At 39.1% G+C, this 21929-nt stretch overlaps 1 protein-coding gene across 3 annotated transcripts in view; it reads left to right on the forward strand.

Annotated features, from left to right (window-relative positions):
• Positions 1-2717: 2717 nt before the first annotated feature.
• The window catches only part of SEMA3C (semaphorin 3C), a 168661-nt gene continuing 149449 nt past the window's right edge, over positions 2718-21929 (forward strand). The window contains exons 1-2 of one of the 3 annotated variants that reach the window (XM_036328351.1): positions 2718-3116; positions 5069-5208. In XM_036328351.1, coding sequence (XP_036184244.1) covers positions 5106-5208 — 103 coding nt within the window. In that variant the 5' untranslated portion in view covers positions 2718-3116; positions 5069-5105. Of the gene's footprint in view, positions 3117-5068; positions 5209-21929 lie in introns of those variants that run through there. The other 2 variants (XM_036328349.1, XM_036328350.1) reach the window with 2 other exon arrangements.

Consider the following 21929-nt stretch of genomic DNA (forward strand, 5'->3'; position numbering starts at 1 on the left):
CAGGCAGAGATCAATCTTATTAGAGGTAGCTTTTGCCATTGTTAAAATTTCACTATATGGCCCAGGCTCCAGCCAACCATGAGCAATAATTGTGTCCTTGTGCCTGAATCTGCCTTGGCTAATGCCTAGCAATGTTTTTATGACTCATTTTGAGGCATGGCCGAAGGTAAATGTCTCAGTACTAAGCAAATACCCACTCAACTCAATACATTGGAAAGAAGTTTATTCAGGCAAGATGGGAACTGCAGCACAAGTTTCACAGACTGTGATTAAATGAAACGATTTGTCATAGTCTCAAAGGCCTCGTGAGAGATTTAGCTAATTCTTTGGGTTTTTTTAAACGGAGTAAATTCCCTTGTAAATACACAATTTGACATGCATGCCACCTTGCATTTCCTTATCTTTGTTCCTGAAACTTAAAAATAAAATCTATAATATATTCTACCTTACATGGATTTACAAATTAATCAATATCTAATGCCTCCAAATTTCTAAGTTAACGTATATAAGCGACCGAACAAGCAAACAACCGGTCAACCAGTTGCTACAGTGTGCACTGACCACCAGGCGGCAGATGCTCAACAAAGGAGCTGCCCATGGTGGTCAGTGTGCTCCCACAGGGGGAGTGCCGCTCAGCTGACTGATGGGTGCCAGACGCTGGGCCCACAGCTGGCGAGTGCAGCTGCGGCAGCGTGAGCCTCTCCCACTTCTGCAGCAGTGCTACCAAGCAGCAGAGGCAGCAGGTGCAGCAGGGCCAGGATGAGCGGGAGCGGTGCTGCGCGTGGTCCAGGCTCGGCTCGGGCTCCTCCCTGGCTGCCTGCTGCTTGGTGCACCACTACATCCCTTGGTGGATGTTGGACTGCCGGTTTCAGCCTGATCCTCTGGACTTCGGAGATCAGGCCAAAACCGGCAGTCCGACATCCCCTGAGGAGTCCTGGATTGCGAGAGGGAGCAGGCCAGGCTGAAGGACCCCACCGGGGCACGAATCCGTGCACCAGGCCTCTAGTAATTACATAGTTTGTTAATGCTCACAGCAATCTTCTTTCTAATGATTTCTTCTTCCTTAAGCTAATGCTGACTCAGACACCAGTAGGAAGATAATAGTGGTTGGGATATCACTTGGGTCTTAATCAGTTTCAGAAGTACTTCAGAGAAATGTACACGTTGCTTACATGTTTGCATCTGGTTTTTAATACTGTCGGATGTCTGGTGGGTTAAATTCACTATACCAAGTTTTGTCAAGGAACTTCTCACATTTTCATTGCACTAATCATCACAAAATACACTGAGTGGCCAGATTATTATGACCACCTGACGTTTATAGGCAAATTAGCTATAATTTTGCACTGAAGTTGCTAGAGGGCCAGACCATTAAAATAGGGAAGCAGGTTGTTTACCACGACAGTAGAAGTGATTTTTTTTTCTGAAGATATGGGTAAACAACGCAATTTGACAGCCTTTGAACGTTATATAGTCTAACCCTATTAAACTTTTAAAAATAATACATCTATTAGATGATAAGTTGCTTTCATAAACTTAGATGTTGAAAGATAGTATTGGCCCTGGAATATAATTTTTGAACTCTTAAATTGACACTTATTTGATGTGACCCATTCATATCTCAGCTATACTGAGAGAGTTGGAGACAGTTTTATGTAGCTTGGACAGAACAGTCAGTGTTTAGGCACATGAAAGATGTGTCTTAATCACTTATTCACTTCCTCCTGCCTGAGGTTTAAGTCAACTGTCCCATTCCAGCGAAGAGTTTGCACTCACAGAACTATTTTCCATGACACAGTTTATAAGAATTAAGTTTCTGCTTTACTTCCTAAAGAAAACTATAAGGAAAGAGGTGAAGACATTGCACTCCATAGTCCCTTTGTACAGTGACATCTGCTGGGCTGTAGCCCATAGTGATTTTTAAGCAAGTACCTGCTCATTTTCTTGAGGAAAAAACTCATTTCTCTTGCTGTCCTAGTGTCTAGATTTTTGTGGTCCGGAGAAGTGATTTTCATTTAAACATCAAAATCAGTTCCAGAGTTTAACAAGTTTATCTGATAGTAGAGCTAGAAATATACCCCTAATGCCTAGATTTGTAAACATCTATCTGTTGGCATAATTCAGAACAGCCTTGCTCCACAAAATTGTTAAGTAATTTCTTGCAGTTTATGTTTTGGGAATATCCTGGAGGAAAAGATACTGGAAATGAGCCAGTGTGAAGGGGTCAACAGAGTTACTGCTTTACATTAAGTGAACGAAATAGAAAACAACGCCCATTAAAAAGCATAAACGTCTGTGATGAGACTGTTGGACTCATTTTAGAACATTTGCTGCACGAAAAGGACAAGACTGATGCTCTTTTAAAGACGCATCTCTTTGCCTTAAAAGGATGCAGTGATCCTTCTGGGGGGGGCGGGGGGGGGCGGGAGGGGGGAAGAAACAACGAAAGAAAGAACAGAAAAAGACTGATTTGCACTTTGATACGGACGGCCAAGCCACGCGGGTATGCCTTCCAAGAGTTGCTGGTAGCAAACAAACAAACAAAACCCTTGGAGCACCCTCAGTAAATTGCTCATTCCACCGCGGACAGCGCAAGAGCCGAGCTGTTCTGCTGGTCCCCTCGCCCGCAGCCGCGCATTCCTGCCGCGGGTGCGCGATCTGGGGCCGCCCGCCCCGCCCCGCCCTCCCGGCTCCTGGCCGCCCTCCCGCGGCGCGCCCTGGGTGGGGCCTCGCGGCCGTGGGGATGCGGCCGGGGCGCTGGGCTGCTGATGCGAGTGGGCTGGGCGGCGCGCCGGGGCAGCGGGAGCCGGGGCAGCGGGAGCCGCGCGCCGCGTCGCTGTAACCGGACACCCGGGCGCTCGCCCCCCGCGCCGGCCGCTCTCCATTCACTCGCGGGCGCTGGCCTGAGCGGCGCGGAGCCGGGCTCCGGGTGCCCCTGCACCGCCGCGCGGAGGATTCCTTTACAAAGAAAGTGCGAGGACCGGCCGGCCGGGGAGAAGGAATTTCCCCGCGGGGCCGCCTCCGACAGCCAGGTCTTCTGGGCGACGGGCTGGAGGCACACGCGGAGCCAGACCGGTAGCACCTGGGTTTCTCCGTGCTGATCGCTTGGCCCCTGGGTAAGCGGGTTCCTGGGGTTCAGCATTAGCGGGGGTCTGTGTGTTGACTTTTCACACATCACTGTGCTCCAGTCTGTGTATTTTCTTAAGAACCTACGCAGTTTGTCCGGGAGCCGTTTCCCTTGCTGAGAGCCCGGCTGGAGTTGTTTCTTTAGGTTGTGACACCTGCGGCGAGTTAAAGTTGCGCATTTCAATGACTTCGGAGGCGGAATTGCTGGGGAGGACAGAAAGAGTCTTGTTCTTCCCGGCTGCTGGGGTTTCGATCAGAAGTGAAAATAAGCAGCCTGTCTAAGTGTCTGAGTTAAAGGGAAGAAGTTGTAAAGTAGGGGGTGCGAGGCGTGTGTAAGACACTTGCTTTGAGTCGCTTTTCCCTAGGTAGGCTTGAAACCACATTGCACTGTGTTCTTGCTTCCTTGGACCTGTCATTTCATCTCCAATATGTATTTTATTTTATTTTTTGCAACTTGTGGCAAGTGTCTCTCTTTTTTTGGGGGGGTGGGGGGGGGACATACCAGATAAAATACTGATAATAGCAATATGTAAAAATGTGTAAATCCTATCAGCCTTCTTAATAAAGAGACAAAGGTTAGGCATCTTTGTGGCTTTTTTTCCAGGGAACAAATGACTAAGGGAAAGTCACTCCATAAAATCAATTTTCTTCTAAGACAATTTAGGGATGACAGGGTGAAGAGGTTGCGGAAGCAGGAAGAAACTGTTTCTTTTGAAAATTACCAGCACAAACCTCTCAAGGCTTCCCTCCATCTGTGTGGTAAAAGAGGTGTGCGATTTTGTTTCTAACTCTCATAACGTATGCGTGCCACCTAGGAAATCAACTTATAATGTTCGTTTAGAATGGCATGTTCAGTATAATTGGTCTTTTTTTTCTTCTGCATTAATGAAGCACTGTTTACAACTTGTAGTGGCATTTTATTGAGTAAAATCAGTGATGATAAGATTTTAATTTTAAAAGCCACATAATATTGAAGGAAGGTCAGAACTGTTGTGATCTATAAAAATTAATTCCTAGATTAAACTGTTATATTATTTCAGTATATAATTATGCTAGACTCAAAATAATGGGATATTATTTTTATGGTCCTGAGATTATTTCACATGTTGTGACCACTGGAGAGTTTATAGATCGGTAGTTAACAGGTTACCTGATCTTCCTTGGTATTCAGACGTTAGTTAATAGCATGTATCAATTTTATAGCTATAGTTCCAGATAGGACTTGTCTCTCTGATTTATCTATTGGGATTTTGACAGCCACTTTCTGGTTGATTTATATGAGCTATGCATTGAGGGATATATGGTTCACTAGATTGCTCACCACTAGGTCATTGGTTTGAATTTGGCACCAGTCCAAGGTTACCTCATCTGCATCACTTAACAGCTGCTCGGTCATCTGTATAAATTGGCCGATAACTGATTCAAATGATTTCAGTGATCAAGGATTGAGCACATGTCCATTTATGCATAGAAACACCATTTCAGGTACAAGAGCTAATGAGTACGGAATGTTCATGTGGGATTTTTTTTTTTTTACTATTACTGTATTTATGGTAAGAAGGGATGTTTTCATCCATTCATACCTATCAATACCATTCTCAAGCCATTTAAACATACTGTGATTTTTAGAGAGGCGACCACATTTAAATATTGGTTTTCCTTTGGGAATCAATCACTTTTTCCTTGGCTGCTTTGTTCTTTAAGTTTTGGAAGATGAGAGTTTCTCTTTCGCAAACACTGCCAGACCAAGGGAATTGAATCCAAATTTTCACATCTAAGAAGCAAAGTCACAGCACCTCCTACTGTTTGCATGACTATGAAAGTTCAGGAATGTCTTTTGTGAATAAGGTGCTCTGTCTGGATTGCTGGTTATGTTTGTGTGGGTGTGGGTGTGCTCCTAAAATGTGAAATGAAATGTAAGAAACTTATCTCTTTTTTAAAGGTATTTCTCTTGGATATTAACTTGAAAATCTGAAGAAATGGCATTCCAGGCAATTTGCATGTTGGTTGGAGTATTTGTTTGTTCTGTCTGTGTAAAAGGATCTTCTCAGCCCCAAGCAAGAGTTTATTTAACATTTGATGGTAAGCAAGTTGATAAATTCTCTGGGAAAATGTTATTTACCATTTGTTTTCTTATCCAGATTAAAAAACTAAAGGCAATAAAGTATTATTGAATATTGATTTAAAAAATATTTATGGGACTGGTTTTTGGATGATATGGCTATTTAAAGTTATTAGTTAGTAGACAAAAGCCCTCTATTGCATTTTGTTTCTGAAAATGCTTGAAGTGTATTCTGCCCCCTTTTAAATTTCTTCTGTGTTTGCATGTGCATGCATGGGAGCGATGGTGAAAAACGCAAAGCCTACAATCTCTGATTTTAATATTCACCTGGTTTGGTTGAGAAACACCTCCCATGTACTAATCTTCATTAGCAGAAAGAACTATGAAGGTTAAATTACTGGAAATTTTCCTAATAAATTTTGAGCACTAGTCTTGACACTGGTCTTTCTATATAATAATGTTTCTTCTATTTCCACAAGGGTTTCCTGAGGTTGGCAAAGTCTCCTAATTGAAAAGGAACTGAAGGAATAGTTCAAAATATGCTTTTGATTGCTGTTGTGTACAGATGTTATCTTCAGGAGCTTAGGGAAATGAGTGTGACTTCAAATTTTCACACACATAAAAGTTGTAAGTCCTCTGAGGAATGGTTTGCCGAATGTATGCATGAGCTTTAATGTATATTGCTCAAAGGACTTACAGATGGATGATTTCCATCAGTCACATAACCCGTAGTAATTGGACAGATGGGATAAGAAATGGATCAGGAATATCACCCTGCCACTCAGGGTTATTTATATTTTTATGGCTTCTTTCAACTCTGTTTCTGCATAAACCTCAGTATTATTGGGCATAGTTTCATTTTCCTTTGAGAAACAATATACTCTAAGACCTTCCTGTCTTTGAAACACTGGTATCTTTAATTTCAAGTAGTAGTATGACTGACACTTATCAGTCAAATGGCTTCCTCCCTCCCCGCCCCCCTTCCCTCTGCTCCCTTCCCCTTCCCTCCCTTTCCTTTCCCTCCCTTCTCTTCTCCTCCCCTTCCCTTCCCCACCAAAAGCTTTCTCCAAGGTTATCATAAGTCCTATTGGAGCCTTATGAACTTAGAGTGCATAAGCTTCTGATTGCTTCCTTAGCTTCTAAGCCAGGCATTCCCCCTTAAAACCCATGACTATCCAGATAAGTTGTGAAGGAAGGAAAACAGATCTTTTGAAGTGTCCTATTTTTAAAAAAAAAATTACTAACTAAAGCAACTCATAGTCAGCTTACAACTTTTCTCCTAAATTGAGCGCTATGAAATATTTTTTTAAAAAAGAAGAAAAGAAAGGCATTAAGGAGCAGTACAATTTCTCCCTATTTTCTGTATTCCTCTCAGTATATAGGAAGATGGAGTGGTCCCACAGATTAGGTCTCTAAGCCCTTTCTCTCTATTTTATCAACATTAATCAAACTTTGTTTAACCCAAACTTAATCCAAAATAGGTAAATATTAAAGACTAGAGGCCCGGTGCACAAAAATTTGTGCACTCGGGAGGAGGTAGGGTCCCTCAGTCCGGCCTGTGCCCTCTCACAGTCTGGGACCCCTCAGGGGATGACCACCTGCTGGCTTAGGCCTGCTCCCCGGGGGATTGGGCCTAAGATGGCAATCAGACATCCCTCTGGCAGTCCGGCAGCCCTCGGGGGATGTCCACTTGCCAGCAGGGAGCAGACCTAAGCTGCAGTCGGACATCCTTAGCGCTGCTGAGGAGGCAGGAGAGGCTCCCACCACCACCGCTGTACTGGCAGCCATCAGCCTGGCTTGTGGCTGAATAGAGCTCCTCCCATGTGAGAGCACCCTGACCACCAGGGGGCAGCTCCTGCATTAAGCGTCTGCCCCCTGGTGGTCAGTGTGTTTCATAGTGACCAGTTATTCCCAGTCCTTCTGCTGTTAGGGTCAGTTTGCATATTACCCTTTTACTATATAGGATACAGGCCTGGTGCACGGGTTGGGGTCAGCTGGTTTGCCCTGAAGGGTGTCCCGGATCAGGGTGGGGGTTCCGCTTGGGTGCCTGGCCAGCCTGGATGAGAGGATGATGGCTGTTTGCAGCTGGTCACACCCCCTTCAGGGTGGAGGTCCCACTTGGGTGCCTGGCCAGCCTGGATGAGGGGATGGTGGCTGTTTGCAGCTGATCACACCCCCTTCAGGGTGGGCGTCCCCACTGGGGTGCCTGGCCAGTCTGGGTGAGGGGCTGAGGGCCGTTTTCAGGCTGGTGGGTGACTGAAGCTCCCAGCCTCTCCTTTTTTCTTTTTTTTTTTATTCTGGGATTTATTTACCTTCTATGGCTGTCACTGGAACTGAGAACCAGCTTTAGCTCTGAGGCTCGGCTCCAGCTCTGAGACCTCGGCTGCTGAAAGCAGGTATCTGGGTATGTTTGGGTTCTATAATTGTAACACTGTTGCAGTCCTGCTAGCCCCAGCTCTGACGGCTGAAAGCAGGTTTCTGGGGTTTATTTACCTTCTATAATTGCAACATTGTTTCTTAGACTGCAGCTCAGAGGCTGGCAGCGGCAGGCAGGGAACCTTGGCTTCCTCCATCACTGGAGAAAGCAAGCCTCCTGTTCGCTTCAGCTGCCTGGCTGCCAGCCGCCATCTTGGATGGCAGTTATTTTGCATATCTTGCTGATTAGCCAATGGGAAGGGTGTCAGGGTTATGGTTAATTTGCATGTTTCTCTTTTATTAGATAGGATAAGTGTGTCACCAGAGATATTTCATCAAGTGTATGTTTGAAGTGACAATTAAAATTTGTCTTTTAATGAAGTTCAGTAATGCAAACTTTTAAAACCAAACTTTAATACTATGTAGGACAATAAGTGCTCTGTATACAGTGACTAGACGGTATAATGGGCTTTTAAAGATACTGTATCACTAATATTTTAAGTGTTCCCAAACTCAAAAAAGATTCTTGCAAAATAAGACTTACCTTCATTTATAACATACTAGAGGCCCAATGCACGAATTTGTGCATGGATGGGGTCCCTTGGCATGGTCTGTGGGGATTGGGCCGAAACCAGCAGTCCAGTGCTGCATGCCACTCCTACCTGCCGCTCCCGCTCATCCCAGCCCTGCTGCACCTGCTGCAGACTTGTGCCCAGTCCTCAAAGCGAGAGACTCGCGCCACTCAGTGGCACTTGCCAGCTGTGAGCCCTGCATCTGGCACCTGTCCTGAAGGAGAAGGGAGGGGGCTGGGATGTGATTGGCCCTCTGGGCGGGTGGTGGGATGCCCTTGCTGGCCTGGAATCCGGATCGGAATCCGGATCCGTCCCACTGATGTTCGTGCTGGTTGTTGGGAGCCACCTGGCGGCAGCTTTTATATTATTTCTTCCTTGAAGAGCGCCTAGGGAAGGGAAGTGGCCACAGTGCCCGAGGCCAACTTCCAGGAGGCCAGTGGCACAGTTGGGATCGTGCTGGCAGCACGAGTCCATTGGTGCCTGGCCTGTTCTCTGGAGATTGGACCTATAGGACTACTGAGGGAAGGAGTGGGCCACCGGGACAGGTCGATCAGCTGAGCAACACTCCCACTGTGGGAGCGCACTGACCACCAGAGGGCAGCTTCTGTGTTGAGCGTCTGCCCCCTGGTGGTCAGTGCATGTCATAGTGACCAGCAGCAGGTCGTTTGGTGGCTTAGGCTTTTATATATATAGATGTAGAATACAATATGGTAAAATAAGCTATTGATCTGAAAGTTTTATAATTCCTGATATTTTATTCTTCCCAAGAGGCTTTTTTAAAAAAATATCTTTATTGCCCTGGCTGGTTTGGTTCAGTGGTCAGAGTGTTGGTCTGCAGACCGAAGGGTCATGGATCCTATTCGCAGTCAAGGGCATATACCTCAGTTGCAGATTCAGTCCATGGCCAGGTCAGGGGAGTGAGCGGTAGGCAACCAGTCAATGTGTCTCTCTCAGGTTGATCTTTCTCTTTCTCTCTCTCCTCTCTCTGTCTCTCTAACTCCCCCCTTCCTTCCACTCTCTCTAAAAATCAATGGAAAAAATATCCACACTCCTTGGGTAAGGATTATCTTTATTGTGAAAGTATTACAAAAAAAAAAAAAAGAAAGTATTACAGATGTCTCCCTTTTTCTCCCCATAGACACCCTCCACCCCTCACCTGTCCCCTCCCCAGGCCTACTGCACTGTATTATCTGTCCATGGGCTGTGCATAGATAATTCTTTGATTAATCTCTTCCCATAACCCCTCCCCCTTCCCTTTGAAATACTCAGTCTGTTGCATGCTTATGCCTGGATCGTTTTTGTTCATCAGTTTGTTTTGTTCACTTGATTCCACATACAAGTGAGATCATGTGATACTTGTTTTTCTCTGACTGGCTTATTTCACATAGCATAATACTCTCCAATAGCCTTAATAGTAAATAATCATAGAGATAAAATATAACAATTTAGAGACTATTTTAAAGTGATATATCAATAAGGAAATTCTATAATTTCTTCATAAAATACAAAAACTCTTAAGTTAGACTATATATATATTAGACTATATATATTAGGCAAAGTATCATAGGAAAAGTACCTTGGGCAAAAAAAACACGTTAAAATGTTTACATTTTAATCATAAGTTTATAAGCATTTTCTTAAGGGATTTGATAGTATACCTGCTTGAGATGCTTGTTTCAAATTTCTTATTAAAGTTTGCCATTGATTTTATGATGACTTCTCTGAGTAGGTTACTAAATTTCTTCCAAAGTAGTTTAGTCTTGACATCAAAATACAGAAATTTGTGTAGGGTTGACATATATAGGGTGGGGCAAAAAATCTGTTTATAGTTGTGAGTAAACCCAATACAGAGCATATTATTGCACTATTATTTATCAATTACTGTATTATTCTCCATATGAACAACTATAAATCTACTTTTGCCCCACCTTCTATATGAACTTGTTAATTTAAATGCATAAAGGTATATACTTTATTTCATTTATTTCATATTTCAAAATTTCTAAACTAACTTGCAACCAAAAATCAGGACTTGGAAGATGCTTTTGAGGAAATGCAAGTAATTTCAGGTTACACCAGGCAGAGGTTTTTTGCATCTTTATAGTTTCTCATAATTACATTGCCTCCTGACTCTTTTGTCTTGAAATCTTCACTGTAACTTGATCCTCTACCTGTCTCTTCCTGGGGAGAACTGTAGGAGAATCCTCTCAGTCTTGTCTTATTTATAGTCAAATGATGAATCATAGTTGATTTAAAGGTATAAGAAACAAGAGATCCTTTCTCACATCGAAGTTCCAGCCCTTCTGCTTGTGGTGGAATGATGGACTGATAACATTTAAGAAACGATTTACAGATTTGCCATTTCTATTGATCTAGCGCAAGGTCAACCAGATGGTCATCAGTCCTATGGGAGAATGTACTTCAGATGTTATTAATTAGTTACATTTGTGCTAGCTAAACCTTGCATGATAAGAGAACTTACTCCTAGAAGATATTATATTGTGTAATTTTTATAATTCTTATTTTATGCCAAATAGCTTTTCGAATGAATATATAGTTAATGCAAATGTTTTTTAAGTTGAATACTTGTGGAAAAGCAATTCAATAGTTTAACAGATTTATATTTTATAACATTATTGCCACTGTATTCCCCCCGCCCCCATTGCCCCGGTAAAATTATAATGGTCATATGGAAAGGCAAGGATACATATGTACAATGGACAAAAATTGTTTTGCTTGTTAATATAAAAAGAAAAAGCATTGCATTTATCCAGTAGAGATTTTAGCATGTAATATTTTATAAAATCAGGAGTAAATACAAAATAATTTGATAAAAGGTATCAGTTACATGTAATTTTAAGAGAAAGTTCTGAGCTTCAGAAAAACGGAAATTTTTTTTTACATTTTTATATATAAAATATGATAATTGAGTTAATTATATTGTGTTGTTCCTATTTAAAAATTAGATAAGTTCTTATAATAAGATTACTATTTCAGCTAGCAATTCTGATTGTGAATCTAAGATATTTAATTTATTGACAAAGTTATTCACATTATATTATTATCCTCACTACGTATGTAGGATCTGTAGTAATGTTTTTTTATTTCATTTCTGATATTAATGATGTATATCTGCTTCCTTTATACTCTGACTGATCTGTCTAGAGATCAATTTTTCCATTTTATTGATCTCTTTAAATAATCAACCATTTTTGTCTGTTATTTTTCTGTTTAACATTTTTTATTTATGCTCCATAATTTAATTATCTTATTTCTTCTTGCTTTATGTATAATTTGTTCTTTTATAACTACCTAGCATAGACTGTTAAATTACTGATTTGAGAAGTTTTCCCTGATACAACCAGTTATGGAGGTATGGTACAAATTTCCGAAATATTGCTTTAGCAATATTTTGATGAAATGTGTTTTGATTTTCAGTCAGTTCAGTATGTCTTCTAATTCCTCTGTTATGTTTTCTTTTACCCATGGCTTATTTAGAAATATTTTGTATAATTTATAAATATTTGGATATTTTTATATATCTGTCCGTTATAGATTTCTGCTTTAACTCCTTGTTGTCAAAGAGCATACATCAGGTGTTTTTAATTCTTTAAACTCATTATAGTCTATATAGAAAAGAATGTGCATACTGCTTTTGCCACATAGTGTTCTATTAGTATCAATTAGATTCAGTCAGTTGATGAGTTTCTATGTTTTCTATACTTTTTCTGATTTTTGGTCTAGTTGTTAGTTCAGTTAGTGATAGAAGAAGTTGAACTCTCCAGCGATAGTTACAGATTTATCTATTTCTCTTTTTCAGTTCTATCAGTTTTTGATTCATGTTTTTGACTTTTTGTTATTAGGTACTGACATATTTAGAATTGTTATGCCTTCTGATGAATTGAACTCTTTTTTATTATGAAATATCTCTGATTGTTACTGGTAATAATCCTTATTCTGAAATGTATTTTGTATGTACGTAATGCTTTTATATTTTTTGATTAATGAAAAATAACACCAAAATTTTAATTATAATAAAGTGCAGAAATGTTTACCATGGTTAGATTGGCCTCTACAACATATTTTAATTAAAATATTAGGAAATATATTTAAATAGACATTTTTGATATCCATAAATTGTATGAATGTGTGATTGGCATTGTGGCATAGTGAGAACAGCATTTACATAGAAACCAAACTATCATGGTTTTTAATCTTTGATTATTCACGAATTAATTCTGAAACTTTAGCAAGACCTCAGTTTCCCGACCAGTTAAAAAAACTTGGACAAAATTATTTCTTATATCCCTTGTTGCCCTATAGCAGTGATGGTGAACCTATGACACGTGTGTCAGAGGTGACACGCGAACTCATTTTTTTGGTTGATTTTTCTTTGTTAAATGGCATTTAAATATATAAAATAAATATCAAAAATATAAATCTTTGTTTTACTATGGTTGCAAATATCAAAAAATTTCTATATGTGACACGGCACCAGAGTTAAGTTAGGGTTTTTCAAAATGCTGACACGCCGAGCTCAAAAGGTTCGCCATCACTGTCCTATAATTATGTGATATTTAAGTTTAGTTTTATTTTATAAATATCACCTCCTTCAAGAAAGTCTTCTATAGTAACCTCTTTAATGTTTTCAATAATTTTTTTATGTAAATGACCTGGGCAAGGGGAAGAATAAAACTAAACAAATAATTTTCAAAAAATCAGGGATATTGAAATCATACAAAACTGGTTTTAAATAATGATTGCTACTTTCTGGGTATGCTACATTAGAGTAATTATTTAATCTCCCTAATCCGAAATTTTATAATCTGTAAAATGGTTAACACCACGTACTTCATATAACTGTTTTGAAAATTAAATGAATTAAGCTTGTAAAGGGTGTTGGGTAGTATATATAGTATATCCCATTACAACAGCGGTTCTCAACCTGTGGGTCGCGACCCCTTTCAGGGTCAAACGACCCTTTCACAGAGGTCGCCTAAGACCATTGGAAAACACATATATAATTACATATTGTTTATGTGATTAATCACTATGCTTTAATTATGTTCAATTTGTAACAATGAAATTGGGGGTCACCACAACATGAGGCACTGGATTAGGAAGGTTGAGAACCACTGCATTACAATACCATACAGGGAGGCTTACATTAAAGTTAGTATTTATAAGTTCCTTTAGGGCAGAAATATGGTCTTCATTACTACCCCTCCACTTAGCATAGAGACTGTGATATATTGCTCAGTAAATGTTGAATTAACATAAATTTCGATACCCCTTACTGCTACACCTCCCAACCAATAGAGCATTGATACACTGCAACCACTCTTTAGTGAATTCTGGATAATTTAAAACAATGACCTATAGCAGGGAGAATGCAATAGAAATTGATTTCTTTATCATAGCACTAAAATATAAAAAGCATGAGAGGAATTTTTGAAGATTCTATTTTTTTAAGTCCAATTTTTTTATGGTGAGCTTGAACTTAATAAGAACTTAGTCTACTCAGTCTACTTCTAATGATCGTCCTGGCATAGTGAGTGGCTAGAAACTGGATCATTTAAGAGTACTCCGTTTAGTTCTAATGATTGTCATGGAATAGTGAGTGGCTAGAAATTGCATCATTAAAATCAGAAAGGGGGCATGTGGGATAATGTCTAATCGATTTCTGTACCATGAAATAAAATATATCTGTGTAAATATATCCATAGGAAGGTATAAATAAAAATATAATTACATCTGTATAAATACCAAATGTAGGTCATATACTACACTTAAAGCAGTGGCTGTTAAATAGTATATCAGATTTTTCCCATACTTTTGATGAGCAAATTGAAATTTATTCAGGAAAGTTTGCTGCTGGAATGCTTTGTGTGTGAAGAAATTAATAGACTTTACATTCGATACTTAATTGAGATTTAATTACTGGATTTGTTAATCTCATGTAAGGTAATGAGGAAATGTATTATTAAGTTACTGAAATAGCAACATTTCTTTCCTTATTGTTTTAAGAAAGTCAACTTATCCAAAATTACACAGTAGCTCCACCTCTCCTAACAAGCAATAATTCAGTCATGTGGATGTTTGTCTTCTTAGTACAAATCTCTGAGTCATCAGACTTACTATTTAAAGTAATCCTCATGGATACAGGATTATCATTTTTATATGTTTTTAGGTCTAGAAAGATAATATCTGGAGATAAAGAAGTAGGATAAAGGTAATGTGCACTCAGTATCCCATTGGCTTCAGAAAGCCCAAATGACTATTATTTTACAGAAAGGGAAGTCTGAGTCCACTGCAGTTTTTCTTTTGTTTCAAAACTCTTATGAGTTATTGTCCGACTGGCGTGGCTCGGTGGTTGAGCATTGACCTATGATCCTGAAGGTCACAGTTTGATTCCCAGTCAGGGCACATGCCTGGGTTTCGGGCTCAATCCCCAGTGTGGGGCATGCAGGAGTCAAGAAGATCAATTATTCTCTCATCATTGATGTTTCCATCTCTCTCTCCCTCTTCTTTCCTCTTTGAAATCAATAAAAATATATTTTAGAAAACACAAATAAAAACTCTGATGAATTATTAAGGTGCCCCCGGCAATATCTTAAAGCATTTATAAAGCTTTGGGAGCTCAAAAATAAATTCATTGATAGGTTAAATGGATGGCAAAAAGTCAGTCATTTGTCACTATTAATTCTTTGCTTGTGTTCACTACAACAGTAAAGACGTCCTACTACTAAACTGTCCCTCTTCCTTTGAAGCCTGTGAGTGATTGCCTAAAACTCAAAGGGTTAAAACTTCATAAAGGTGCTACTATTTGGATACATTTTTCTTAACTTATTTTGGCCAATTTTCCAGCTCAAGTTTGAGTTTTACATTTACATTTGCATGCGCATGACAGTGCTTTAAAAACATAAAAATGTCACTGTGGGTTGTATTGGGCAACAAGTACATTAAGTGTAGAGCCGTATCAGGTCTTTCAATTATTTACTTAGTGATTCTTTTTGCCTTCTTTCAGTGCTGAATTTTTATTAATAAAGTTATAAATGTCTCCAAGTCATTGACAGTATGTAAATGAAAGAGGATGGAATTTTACAAAACATTTTTTATCGCCTATATCTGCCTCATTTGACAAGAAGCTTAGTTAATTAAATGATAAATAAAAGGACCCCTGTGAACTGGTGAGCTAAACCCAAAAGCTGATGAATTGACATTGGACAATAAACTCAAAATAATAAATTGCCTCTTTATGAACTCTGGTAGCATTAACCTTTCAAGGCACATTTGTTGAGAACAGTTTGTCTTATGGTCGCCCAAGAGATGAAAATAAAGCCAATTGTTCTTGATTTCTCCATTCATCTTGGAGAAAGCTCACTCTGGTTGTATTGAATCTTCTGAAATATTTAGTTCTTGGGAAAACTTGTGTTACTGCAGTTACTTTTAAATCCCTTTCTGATGGCCTCAGTTAAATGTCAATTAAACATCTTAAATAGCACCTGCATGTTTTGATAAACCAAACTCAATAAGGAGTGCTGTGTAATAAGAGGCTCTGCATTTTTCCTCTGTGACAGTGTCATTGAAATCAGGAAGGAACAGATGAATGCAAGGGCGCATTGGGCAGTACTCAACCATAAAGAGTCTGAAATAGAGTAGCACTAAATTTGTGATGTAAAGAGCAAATTAAAACTGTTATAAAGTACAATGGGAATAGAAGATGAGGAGAAATTGACAAGAAATTTCATATGTCTATTGTCCCCTATAATATATATTTATATAGGACTCTGGTACTCAAAATAAAACAAAATCTCTTTCATAGCCTTAAATTGAAGGAGGGAAGTTTTAAGTAGTGCAAAGAAAGTCTCATGGGAAATAGTAGAGTAAAATATTTCTCTCTCTTTTTAAGATTTTTAGAAAAAAGTGAGAAACCCTGTCATAAAAAGGTAATTCTTGTCCTCAGTGAATTTTCTCATATTCTAATAAGCTTAATTGTGTTGCCAAAAGATGATGTTGTGATGGTCAGCCATTTCTAAAAGTATGAGGTTCCTGCAATTGAGAACAGAAAAGGGATGCTTCAGCAATCTGAAATCAGAAGAGTGAGTTTGTATGCTGTGTTTACTCAGTCATCCAATCAAGGCAATTTCATGAGCAATATGTGTCGTATTCCATGATTATCCATAGATAAGTGTGAACATTTATGGTCAAACAATTGGCTGTGAGAACCAGCTATGACTATAGTGGGAGAGCTGCTATGCAGGAGACACCCTTATGGAGCAGGACTTGCTTGAGTGGGGCTTTGGTGATCACTGAGTCTGCCCCTTGAGTGTGTTGCTTATGGACCTGTAGAGTTGTAATCTGGTATGATCTGACATTGACTACTAGGTACACTGGCTCTTGGATTTCCGGGGAGATGCAAAGTCAGCCCCTGCCTGGGGCCACCCAGCAGGAACTACAGCCAGATCTGCAGATTCCTCCTCTTTGTATCGGGTTTGGAAGTGCCCAGACGAGGCCCAGCTCTGAAGCAAGACAGGCTGGTGCTGGGTCTTGAGCCTTTTATTGATAGGTTTGGGGCTCCCTGACCCAGCTGCAGCTTGTTTAAGAAATTCATATGCAAAATTCGTATGAATTCACAGGCCATTCATATGCAAAAGCCTCTGCACACAGCTGAGGTGGGGTTATAAATTGGATGGAGCAGGGTCTTAGGGAATCACCAGAGGAGAGCAAACGAAAATGGCTGCCAGTCAGCCCTGCACCTGGGGAGGTTCCCGCACAGGAACAATGATCCCTGCAAGCACCTCCATCTGGGAGAAAGCCACCCCCAAGTTCCTGCCCTGATGCCAGACAATCCAGTTCCTCCTCATATGTGTCTGCATCCCCCGGAGCCTTGCCCTGGTGCTAGAGCTCAGAGGAAGCGGGAACTTGTAAGTTCAGTTTGTGGTGCTGGCCTTTTAAGAGGAACAGCTGGGTCTCCAGCAGCCTCCATGTCACTGAGCCCCAATCCACACTGGTTTGTACACCCCGTAGTTCTTATTGCCCATAGGAACTTCTTTTCCCAGCTCTGGGACCCAGGGCTGGGGATCTGGTCTGGGGCTGGGACCCCTTGCTCCTCCAGGCAGTCTCTGCAGAGAAGATCTCCCTCCCAATTAAAAAGCGGCCCACCTGGGTGCCGGACCTCTGTGCCTCTGCACTCCTGCGAGTCTCAGTGTGCTTTCTTCTTTACGTCTCTGGTTGTAGGCCTTCCGTTCAGCCAGCTTTCCGCGGTTCTGGAAGATGGTGGTTCTGTATTTTAGTTGTAATTTTGATGTGGTTGTGGGAGGTGGCGAGTACAGGCTTTTGCCTATGCCACCATCTTGGTTCTCTGGGATATGTTTAGTTAGTTGCTGTAGGTGAGGTCTCCCTTTTGGCTATGGGAACAGGTCTGAGCTCAAACAAAGGAGAACTATAGAAAAATGTGTTTTTTCTCTCTCCTTACCTCTGTGCAAATTTGTCGGTGTGTTTCCATAAGTTCAAGATAGCCTACACTTTCTCTTAAAAAAAGTGATTCAAGTATTCTTTTTTTTTTTTTATAGACACCATTGCAGCATCAACTAAATATACACTGAGACACACTCACTTTTTCCTTTTCCTAAACACCTTTTATGTAATGAGTATTAAAAAAACTATCATTTTTGTTTTAGTTATATGACTGTCAAATAATAAAAGTATTGAGAAAAAGAGCAGCAAGCTTTGGGCAAATTCCAGCACTTCTTTGCCGTCTGCATTTTCTGTTATGTGTTACTAAAGACCTCTGTTAATGAAAACAAATTTAAAAGCAAGGAACAGAAAGGTTAGACGTTTTCTCACACTGAGTATGGCTTGGCAAGCAGAACACATAAGAAAAAGGCAGAGCAAAGTGCTAAGCCATGTGCTATTTTAGGGCAGCACTAGCCATGAAACAATGTGCTGAGCTGTAAAAGATGGCAAGTGTCGCCTGCATTTCCAAGATGTGTGATTTCCTTTCAAACCTCCCTCATTTTCTGGAAGTTAAGTGCCTTGAGCACTTAATATTGATGTTCTTTCTATGGAGTGCTTTTTATGTTTTTGAGAAGTTCCACCTGATAACTCATTTATTACAGAATGCCTCTGAAGTAGGTAGGCATGGAGGCCCAGGGGTGCTAAATGTCTTGGCTAAGGACATACAGCTTGATGGTGGCAGAGACAAGACTGGAAGAGGGAAATGGAATAAGAAGAGGAAAATTAATTATGGACTATGTTTGTAGGGAGTCAGAGATCTCCTGAAAGTGCATTTTACAATATCTGCAGAAATTTTAGGCCATTAATATGAATATTAACAAGTTTGTTTTCCAAAGTATGCACAACAGCATAGCTTAAACATACCTTAAATTTTTAATTAACTATTTACTTTTTAGCAATAATTTATGGATTTTTATATGTCAAACTTTAAATATATTTAATACGACATTAGAAATGCCTCTAAATTCTCTTTGAAAAAGTTGTAGTAATTCATAAATACCAGAAAGTTATATTTTTACTTGTCACTAATTCATGTAAATTAGTGAATGTACTTTTCCCAAGTTACTGTTCTTATAATTAAGCTTTTCATTTGATGTGGAATGTATATCAGTATCCCATTTTCCCCTTTGTCAATTCCTAGAGTAAAGTTTTCTACTCTGCTCTTTTATGTATTGCCTTAGAAGGAAAACACCATTAAAATAATCTTATGTTCTAATTTGAAATAACCAGTAAAAGTGCCTAATATTCTTGCCTTTCTCAACTTTACAACTTACCAGCATTTAAGAGAATTGACAATAAAAGTAGGAGATATTCTAGCTAATTAATTCTTAAATTATCACCTTACTAAAACTATTTTTCTTATAAAAAATGAGCAGGTACTAGGCTTTGATTATAAGATTGCTCCTATTTAATTTTATATATAATGTGATGGCTATTGTCAAGTCTTTAGTCTATATGGAATTGATAGACCAAAGGAGTCAAAACAGTATAGTTTTACAGAAGATAATTGCTATTTCATTAAGAAAAGGATGGGACTACTTATTTCACAGAAATAAATTCTTGAGTCTCTGTAGTAGCAATAGCACTAAAGAAGCAGTTGCTAAATTCTTTCATGAAAAACGTATTTCCTCAGTGTAGAATTTCACTTGCTAAAGACAGAGTTAGGGAAAGGGGGTATATAGCTGATAAAAATAAATGCCCTATCTACACACACACACACACACACACACACACACACACACACACACACATATATATATACACACACATACATACACATACTCTATGAGTTAGACCAATTATATTTCAATGCAAATTCAGTCTTTCCTAGGTGTACACTGTCTTCTAAAATGCATATAACAGAAACTAAGAAGTCAGCGCAAAAAAAAAAAAAACTATTGTGTTTTTGGTATTATTTATGCTTTCTCACTTTAAAGTTTCAAATACTACCAATTCATAATTATATAATAATTAGCTTCTCAAACACTTTAGTTACAGTAATACTTAAAATGTTACTGTAACACTCAGCTGTACAGTAACAGCTTGGAGCAGAACAGGAAACTCTGATGATTTATGTATTTGAGCCTTGCCTCCTTCCCATTACTGATGGCTAGTAACAGAACAGAGTGACATGCTGAAAGCTGCCTGTCAGAAGGAGGCAATCCATTTTTAGTACAAATAACTGGAATGTGAATGTGGCAAATAATATGTAAAGGGATCATAAATAAATACCTAAATTTATTTCACTACACTTACTTCTTTTAAAGCCAGTGAAGTCTTGAAACCCAAGATGCCACTGTTACTATAGTTAGCAGCAATTGAAAGTCCCAATTATAGCATATGAAACACAATCTTTCATTAGATGCTTCTGTTTTCTAAAATCTTCATTTCACAAAATTTAGATTAGGAAAGTCCTTTCCTCTTTTGTAAATAGACACGACTGTACAAATTGTGTGAGGTACACCAAGTTGGCACTTTCTTCATTACTGAAATTGGGTAACACAACAGGTCTGGAGATTTTAAGACAGCACTAGCAAAATTAGAAACAGAGTAAGGGGAGCCAACCCCTCGTATTCCTGACCTTAGTTGGGTCAAATAGAAGTGGTATATGTGGCCATGACTTCTTTTAGAGGATAGAGACTATTGTATGTAAAAACACCATTCCAACAGAGCTGTCATTCTTAGCCCAAGGACCTATTGTTTAATGAGTAAGTGAAGAGTTGCAAAGTGATTATAAAATCGGCTCTCATAAACTAAATAAGAGTTTATTGAATTTTATTTTGGAATTAGAGTTATGTCTATATATACAAATCATGTTTATAGACTAGGTTGACAGCTTTTAATGAAGATAACTTAAGACGATGGGCAGGCATGTAGTAGTTTTGATAATAAGATGTGGTGATTATGTTAGTGCTCCTTTTATAAACTTTCCAACCTCTTAAATATACACTAGTAGTCATAATTCAAGCATAAACAAAACCTCATGACTTAAATTACGCCTTGATTGGAAAAGACCTATTGAATAATGTATTTTGCCTTGGTTGCCAAAAAGAGCTTTACGCATTCTTTAAACATTATCAACCTAGTTCTGTTATCACACCTAAGTGTTATTATTTAACAACCATGCAGAAAATGGGAAGAGATTGGAGTCTCTATTATGTACAAGCCTGGGTTTAAATAGAAGCAGTCTCTCTGGCATTAAAAGCTTCCAACTTTTGTTGGTCCATTCAGCCGGATTGTCGCTCCTTAAATTCAGACTCAGGGACTTTTTTTTTTCCCCTTTTCCCTGAATAGTAATACTCAGAACATTCCAAGAGGCCAGAACATTAAGCTGAACTAAGACAATGAGTGCATTATCGTCACCTAAAGAGCATTTTGAATTTTATTAGAAGAAACCGATTAAGATGTTCTTTTCAAGCACAGGGCTTGGCGTGGCTTCAGCAAGTTACTTTCCAAGTCGGGCAGGGGTTGAGCTGGCACAAAGAGCAGGTCTTTCGTTTAGCATCTTGACTGCTTTAATGCAAATGCGACTGGGATTTTTTTTTTTTCTTTAAGCTGATTCTCTTAAAAGCCATGCTTCCTGCCACTGTTCAACATAATTGCATCAATTCCATTTTCCATTAGTACTCAGAACCTGCTGATATGCCTGGAGTTTTAAAACCTTTGTGTGAAAATACAATTATGCATACTTTTTGCAGGGGTTTCTGATAATGCATATGTTCTATGCGGTTGTATTTTTTATTTTGATATCTAAAGTAGGTCAAGCAAAGATGTCTTTATGCCAGTATGCTAAACTTTGGTTATTCAGTCAATTATATTAACTACAGTGGTATGAACACTTTTCCATTACATTCAGTGGGCTATATTTTGTTGAAGAAAAAGCACATGTTACTTTGCTGCAGAATAATAACATATTCTGACTTCAGGTGAAAGGCAGTGATGTCTTCTGTCCTTTCTCATTATATCTGTAATAGCTATGTCGCTTCCATAATGTGTGTTTTTTTTCCAACAGTTTGCCTTTATGGAATCTTATAATGATCTGCATTATTTTACTTTATCTCATATCTTTCTAATTTTCTGATATGTATTCGATAGTTTTCTATATATATAGTTTTATGTATATATTTCAGCTATTACATTAGAAATCTCACATGTAAAATATATTTATCTAGCAGTTTATCAGCTTGCACTTGTTTTGCTTACATCCCCTCTTTGGTTCTTCTTTTTTTAATTGA

Source organism: Myotis myotis, unplaced genomic scaffold (genome assembly GCF_014108235.1).
Source record: "Myotis myotis isolate mMyoMyo1 unplaced genomic scaffold, mMyoMyo1.p scaffold_m19_p_11, whole genome shotgun sequence".
In the NCBI taxonomy this organism is placed as follows: Eukaryota; Metazoa; Chordata; class Mammalia; order Chiroptera; family Vespertilionidae; genus Myotis; species Myotis myotis.